The 7,856-nt window shown below is 43.9% G+C and overlaps 1 protein-coding gene across 2 annotated transcripts; it reads right to left on the reverse strand.

Annotated features, from left to right (window-relative positions):
• Positions 1-217: 217 nt before the first annotated feature.
• On the reverse strand, positions 218-7,495 carry LOC101758538. 2 transcript variants are annotated; one of them, XM_012842860.2, is made up of 10 exons: positions 6,962-7,495; positions 4,843-5,028; positions 4,513-4,605; positions 4,108-4,290; positions 3,906-4,008; positions 3,567-3,812; positions 2,155-3,263; positions 1,001-1,863; positions 643-705; positions 218-564 (listed from the first exon to the last, which is right to left on the reverse strand). In XM_012842860.2, exons 1-10 carry the CDS (start codon positions 7,154-7,156, stop codon positions 540-542), a joined length of 3,066 nt encoding a protein of 1,021 aa, XP_012698314.1. In that variant the 5' UTR covers positions 7,157-7,495; the 3' UTR covers positions 218-539. The 2 variants fall into 2 exon arrangements, with proteins under 2 accessions (XP_012698314.1, XP_004987007.2); XM_004986950.4 differs by having other exon boundaries at positions 3,627-3,812; positions 6,962-7,492.
• Between the last annotated feature and the right edge of the window lie 361 nt (positions 7,496-7,856).

Raw genomic sequence — 7,856 nt, forward strand, 5'->3', positions numbered from 1 at the left:
CTAATTGCACAGTTTTGTTGTACTTTACGAGACGAATCTTTTGAGCCTAATTAGTCAATATTTGGACAATAAGTTTGATGTAATAGGGAATCTTCTTTTTGCATAGTGCTAAAGTTGGGAGTTGGGGGTGAAATAAACAAGGGCTAGATGAGGCTGAAAAAGGAGCCAGTATGTATGGTACGACGTACGAGCCGAGCAGGCATTTCAGACGTCAGAATTTCGGGACAGCTGATGACGTGCTCTTACAATTTATCGTCATCTTTACGACAGGTACAAAGAAGTACAATCCATTGGAGAGGGGAATGTAGAAATGTACACTGAAGCATGGAAAACAAAATGCAACAAGGCAACATGACAAGTCATACGCTGACCCTAAGTATTTTTACCTGATTTTTTGTCCTTGCTAAATTATACTGAACGCAACTGTATAAGCCTTCGGTGTAACTAAACTATGGACAGGAAAATAAGAAAAAGGGGTGAGGAGAGAGAAGGTATCAACGAAATTTTACAAGGTATGGTATACTATGCCACTCCAATCCTCATATCAATGCTCCCAAGAAAATTCTGCACAAAGCTCAGCTGGTCAGCTCCTTCCGCTAACTCTATGATCAGTAATTCGTCTGTACCTATGTAAGTTCTCACCGGATCCCAGCACTAAGAGGTGGGAATTCATCTTCATCTCCCACTTTGCAAAATCCTGGTGGCCTGAAACAAATGCATCTGTCAACTACCGAAAGCTTCATACAAGCACAAAACTGAGACCTGTACCCAATTCATAACATTCTAGCGTGAACTTAAGGCTCGCATTATGGCAAATTTGGCCACTATACAAACCTATTGGTACTCAGTGACAAAGTCCACCTATACTCCCAATTAGAACATAAATACCAGATACTTCACCAGACATTTATCTCCCATCTAGTTTTACTGCTAAGAGACACTTGCAGGAATGCAATATGTAGATTGCATAATTTAAATATATGAACTACTACAAAATTACCTGTTTTGGGTTGTGGCAGCCCTAGACCTCTGTAACACCAATGGAGAGGCAAATGTAAACGCCTTACTGGCAGTTTGTGTGTTAGTAGCTCTGTTTGACTTCAATGCAAAAGGTCCCAAGGATCCAAACTCAATAGTCTCCAATGGTCGACCATTTGCGACAGGGAAGTATGGTTGAAAAGTTTTAGATACTGGAGGCTTCTCTTGGCTACTGATGTCCCCTGCGCCTCCTACAAAAGACAGGGGCACCTTGTGGTTATTATAATTTTGTTTTTCAGCTGGTATCTTCTTTGAGCAATCCCAGCCACTTCGTCTATTTTCCAGCTTCAATGGCTGACAGATTGGTCTTTGCTTTGTTGGCAAGTCAAATATCTCATGCTCTTTCCTAGTGCCAAAGCTCTGCTTTATGGGCAAGTTCTTGCTTAGGCTAGATCTAGCACACTCTGTAGTATTTCGATTGTTAAATGATTGATGTTTCGGCATCTGATTCATTGTGCCAGGAGCTCGGGTACACTCCATGCCAGTATCACATCGCTTTTGCAAAAAGTTCTTGTTCGAGCAGACATCCTGGCGGTACTTTGGCACTTGTCTTGCTTCATTGTCGTGACTGAAAATTTTCTTTTGAGTATGACAATTGAGCTTTTCAACAATTTCCCTATCTGACTGAAGGTATCCTTGTATCTTCAATGCTTGATCTACTGCTATTTCATTGGTTCTACTGTCTAGTGCAACTTGCTCCTTGTGAGACACAAATTTTGCTCCTGGAGCTGGGCTCTGGTTGCTTTCAAAGCTTACTGTTTGATTTGACAGTATTTTCCCATTCTCTCTTGAAGATGCCAATTGCTCCTTGTGAGTATCACAACTCTGGCATACCAACAAATAAAAGCTTACATTTACAATAAATGTTTTGAAAACTAACTGGTTCAACCGAACAACCAAAGTTACGATAGGCAGATCATTAGCAGTAATAACGAAAATGGTCAAACTGGACCGATCTTTTTTTTCTTCTTCTTGAAACTAACAAGCTCTCTAGCAAAAAATAAAATAAAATGAAACATCATCACCCAGGTTATGAAAAAAAGAGAAGAATATCAAGTTGCTAGTAACTTTACAGACAGACAAAAGATCAGATATTGGCAAACAACATTTCCATACCTTCCTTGGAAAGTGCATGTCTGTTCCACTTCCATGCATCTCAGCGCTATCCTCAAAGCTATAACACCTCGAAACAGAAGAAACCTCTGAAGCGGCATAAGAAGAAGATGGTGAGAGTCCGTTGGATGGAACATTTGTTTGGGAGGGCAATGAGACATTCTCCTGGCAAATCCTATCCAATGGGTTCTGATTTTGTGAATGCTGCAAAGCATATTCTGTGCTCTGAGAAAAAGAAACAGGAGACACATTCCTTCCATTGCTTTTAGAAGATGAAGGCAATAGTAGCCTTGGCGTTCCTGAATCCCTGTTTAACAAGATACTACAGGCAGGAATGTGAAAGGGGTCCTTCTCAAACGTATCAGCAGAAGATGCATCTTGAACAGACTGCAAAAACCCATCAAACAAGTATTCGAGGTGGTACTGAACTTGACGCAGGCATCTAAATTGAGAATCCAAATCCCCTGACAGATCTGGCAAGCTCAACGGTGAGGGAGGAAGATGTTGTTTTTCCACAGGGACATCAATAATTTTCTGTTCAGTCACAAGTTCCGAAGCATTGACACCAGCAAAGGAGTTCAATGGTGATGGGTTATTCAAAGGAACTTGTGACTGTATACATTCCTGCTCCACTTCTTGGTTCAAGTAACACTTTCCACTGCCAGCACGACCATTGCCTTGGTAAAACGATGAATATTGTTTAGGTGCATGATGGACAAAATTGGATGACCTTGTACTTAAATCAGTACTTAATGCAGTGTTGTGGACCCTTGGAAAAGAACTACTCAAATGCGTAGGTCCATTCATTCCAACATATAAGTTCTCATCACACAAGCTCTTTGAAAGATGATAAGAAGTTATGTTCTCATGTTCCTCATTGCAAGAGATCTTCATACTTGATATATCTTCCAAAAGAGCCTCACCAGTACCAAAGGAAGCACGTAATGCACCATTGCTGTCAGTATCTGGTCTTACTCCTCTCCCATTCCTTCCCAACGTGTTTTTGAAAAAAACGTAAATTTCATCAGGAATAACTTCTGGTGGTAACATGAGGATATGACCAAGCTTTCGAGCACCATATAAGAAAGCTGTTCGAATACGATTAAAGCTAGCTGCACATAATCACCAGTCTAAATTAGCAGATGAAGTAACACAAACATGAAGCTAGCTACGCATGGGTTTATGCAATTATTGCATACAGACAGCAGCACAGCATATGTTTATGATGCCTCAGCAAGCTTATGTGTTCTTTGAGGATGCAACTGGGTACACAATGGTGTTTTCTGGTCAGCTGATTAATTACGGTGGCATTCCATTCTAGATCATTTCTCCTACTAAATTAATTACATGGAATGCCATTTTAGTTCATTTTATCAAGTTCTTGGGTCGACACAATGATACAAAATGATTAGGACCTGCATCTCCAGTTGTAAAGGATAACTTTTCGAGATAGACATATCTTGGCCAGTTCAGACCTCTGTTAACACTTCTGCCAAGATTGTTGTACTCCTTCAGTGGATCGATTATGTTTAGATGTTTTGAACGAAATCTCGTATAGCAAGCATCAGAATTTCTTGGAGGTACAATTGCTTTATCCACCGAGCTCTTGATGAACTCTTTATCAAACAATAAGTCATCGGTATGTGCAAATGTAGCTTCAACTGCAGGCAGGATAAATTTTAGAGTTAATTCAGAGAGGCATCAGGTGATTACTCTGCCAATGAAATCAATGAAAAGATTGCAAGGTAGCGCACCAATTAAGTTTGGCAAAGATGACAAAGCAACAGGCCCATTTAAACTTATGCAATAGTTGTCCCAATCAAATTTGCTAAAATATTCCAGAAACCTATAAAGAACCTATTAATAGAAACACAGGGAAACAACAAATATGTGAGATTTTATTATCCAAAAGAGCAACTATATCTTCAATGTCTGAAATAAGTACCCGAGACATACCTCCAGAGGGCTGTTGAGAGATTTGTGGAATAGATTGAATATGTAAAGGATAAGCACTTCCAGTGCATATGTAGATATTAGTCCATGATGTGCTCCTAGTAGGCGACTTTCATAATAGCACCATGCCTTGATCAATATGATGCTCCTTTTAAATAGATGGTTTTTTCCAACTTTACGATCGACCTGAAGAAGGAACCATCACTTATTTCCAATGACTTGGTACTACAAACTTTTTTTTTATAATTACTTGGTACTACATATTTAAAGTACACCTAGACAGTATGGAAACCAAAGTTGAGTGACCTACACATTCAACAAGCTGAGTGCCTAATTAACAAGAAAGGTTTGAAGAACAGAGTATATGTTTGAAATACGATTTCCACAAAATAAAAATGCATCAATCACCAGCTCAAGGAAGCAGAGTGCGCAGATCCCGCCAGTTTGGTTGAATGAGATATCAACTATAATATTTTCAATAGTGCATTTAATGAGCCTGACCTGGATGGACATACATTTCAGATAATTAGATGGGTGAGAAAAACAATAAATAACATGTCAAAGAGGAAGATGACAGACACATCTCTCAAGTTTAACTCTACATGTATAAGAATTAATTAAATAAGGAGATATGGAAATGCCAAGTAAGTGATCAGACTACAATATCATAGATCCCATAAACCATTATCCAGAATGAATGACTAGGAATGTACAGGAAGTGTATATAGGAGAATGGACCTCAGCATTGATTCGTTCCAGGTCCTTCACTACAAATTCAGCATCACTGTTCTGTTCCTCTGACTCAAGGATGCAAGAAACATCATTAACCAAAGTACTATCATAAGATGTATTTCCAAGGACAGTTAGATCAATATCCCCATCAGGAAGATAAGTCTTCAGTGGAACCGATCCAAATGCAAGAACCTGAGCAATGCAGTAAATAAGTGATAGTTACTCGTAAAACCAATGTCCCAACAGGTTCAACACAGAACAGTTCTTCATGGTATAGAAAGGCATACTATAGATAATATAGTAGTATTGTCAAAAGTCACAATCAAAACTTGCATCACTTGAGAAAAAGCCTAAAGCTATAACTTGCATCTCCAAGAAGATAGTTTGAAACCTTAAAGTGAAGTATTTTCCAGTTCTTCAACAAGACATTTCATGAAGAAACAATTAGCTATTAATATGAACTGGTGATATTTCAGCTAACAACCATGGTTAAAGAAATGGTAGTATGCCACCATGCATGTTGTAATGTCCCTTATTTGACTCCACCAGGCATACTTTTGGTGTAGCAGAAAAACACGCAACACTGTACCTATTCTCCCAATAACAGTCACATGATGATAATTCAGCAAAGACGTTATATCCACCACGCCAACTTTTTCTAAGGAACAAACCCGTGATTATTGACAAAAGCTAGGAAGAAACGCCACAACATGGCTCCAAATCTAGTACTAATGGCTGTATGCTATAGCAGCCACACGTTCTAAGGAAATCCAGCTACAAAGGGGCATCCCGTACGCATTAAAAGTGACCGGCAGAATAGCAACAAATAAGGACCAGTTTTCAAGATCTACCATCTGTGGGTACGGTGCGAAGAACTTCCACATATATTCAATGGGCAAACCTCAAAGTACGACTCATCAAACGGCGGACCCGCTGAACTTCCATCAGTAAAATAAAACTGTGTTCCAACAATACGCTCTAGGGACATCGCAGCAGAATTGAAAGCAGGACGTTGGCAGGCAAGGAGCTGTCGGTGCAAGGCAAAGTCTCAATCGTCAATCCTGCTCTGTCAACTCCTCTAACGCAGAGTCACCATGCCAGGAAGATTCCACAACAGCATCCCTCAGTTGCCAAACTATTCAGTAAATTCCACGTGGATGAGTCAACATGGATGGATGGGCAGGTGGATATGCACAGCTCGAATCGGACACTGCTGCCAGCTAGTAAAGCAGGCAATCACGGGCAGAGACACAGCCATGACTACAACCAAAAATGTTTTTGTTTCCTTCTTTTTCATTCTGCTAAGAAAGAAAAATTTATATACGTTTTCTCCAGTAAGAAACTTCCGAGATAGAAATTGGTTTTCCTACATGATATCGCGTCTTTCCGCCTGACGTAAAGCTCGCAAGGTTGCAGGTGCACAGACAGAAAAGTTAGCTTTTGAATGCTTCACGAAACACTCTAATCAACAGCACAGAAGCGCGTCCTTAATTTGCTCAAGAAAAGATAGGACAGGAACGTGTCCATTTAAGCTAAAAAGTAAAAAGTGAGGGAAAAAACGGAGGCACAGCTCACACCTCAGTCACAGACTGACAGAAAGCTCCGCAACAATTCCTGTGTTCATAAGGAACAGTTACCCAGATACTACATAACAGAAATGATCTCGATTCGCCACCGTAAAGGCCAGCACAAGTTTTTTCTTAAAAAAAAGCTGAACAATAACGACGCGCCGCGAGCGAATGGTTGACGAGCTAATCCGGATCCGTACGAACCAAACAGAATAATCAAAGGGTTAATCCCCCTCGTGAACGTTATCGCGTCAAATCCCCTGGAAAGCGATGGCAGAAGACTAAACAAACAAAAACCGAACTAAACAAAAGAAAAACGAAGATTAAACAAACAAAACTGCTCCCAATGGAGCTAAGCAGAAGAGGACGAGAATCACAAGACATGTGAGCGCCGGCAGCAGGGAGTACGAAACCCTTAATTACCCACGGAATCAGACGATTACCCCAACCCAAATGAAGAAGAAAACCCCCAAATAACGAGAACGAGCAAACAGAGCCGCCCCGCCGCGCGCGCGGACGGGGCCGGGGCGCACCGCACTGCCACGAGACGCACGCACCTCGCAGCCGAGCGCGGAGCCGACGAGCCTCCGCGCGTAGTCGACGACCTCCGCTCGGCGGCGCTCGGAGGCCTCCGTGGGCCGCACGCGTCGCACCACCTCGTCCGCCGCGGCCCCCGCCGCCGCCACACCGCCCGCGGGCACCGCCTCCGGCGCCGGCGCCGGTGCCGGAGCTCCCCTCCCTCCCGCCGCCATCCGGTGGAGCGCCGCCGCCTGCTACCACGCGGCCGCCATGCTGAATTGGGGAAACGAAACGGAAGTGGGCGATGGAGTGCTGGCCTGCTCGGGCTTGGGGGGGAATTTTCTTCTCCCTACTACCGTGTCCCTGGGGTTTTCGCCGAGCCGTTACGAGTGGCGAGTGCGAGGGCGGTGCCGCTCGGGTTTCTGGAGGCGTAGGGGTGGAGCGGGGTGGGTAGGTAGGCGAGTGCCCCGCGTCGGACGCGCGCGGACGGAAGGGGGATGTGGGATGCCGGGGAGGGGAAGGAACAGGAAACCTTCGTGTGAACAAACAAAACCCCACGACGAGGAGAGGGGGCGGCGGTGGTGGGGCAGGCCCGGGCCCTCCTGACCTCTGAGCTCTGACGCCCGTCCCTATCTGGGTCCGGGATTTTATAGGCGAGTGCGCGGTGCGCCTGCGTGCGCTCGCGTCTGCCTGCGCGTCGCCGAGCCGCCGAGGTGGTGATGAGGCCAGATGGTGGACCCAACCCAACCCAACCCAGGCGGTGGCGGCTGCCGGTGTTCAAGTGAGAGATCGATCCATTACCTGACTTTGGAACGTTTGCCGAGCACCGTACGCAAAACGAGCGCCGCCGCTGAGGCGCTGACCGCTGGAAACTCGATTTACCCCCGCCAGTGGAAGTGCCGTGCCACGGCTCCCATCACCGACGAAACAACG

The sequence above is a fragment of the Setaria italica genome, chromosome IX, assembly GCF_000263155.2.
Source record: "Setaria italica strain Yugu1 chromosome IX, Setaria_italica_v2.0, whole genome shotgun sequence".
Classification (NCBI taxonomy): Eukaryota; Viridiplantae; Streptophyta; class Magnoliopsida; order Poales; family Poaceae; genus Setaria; species Setaria italica.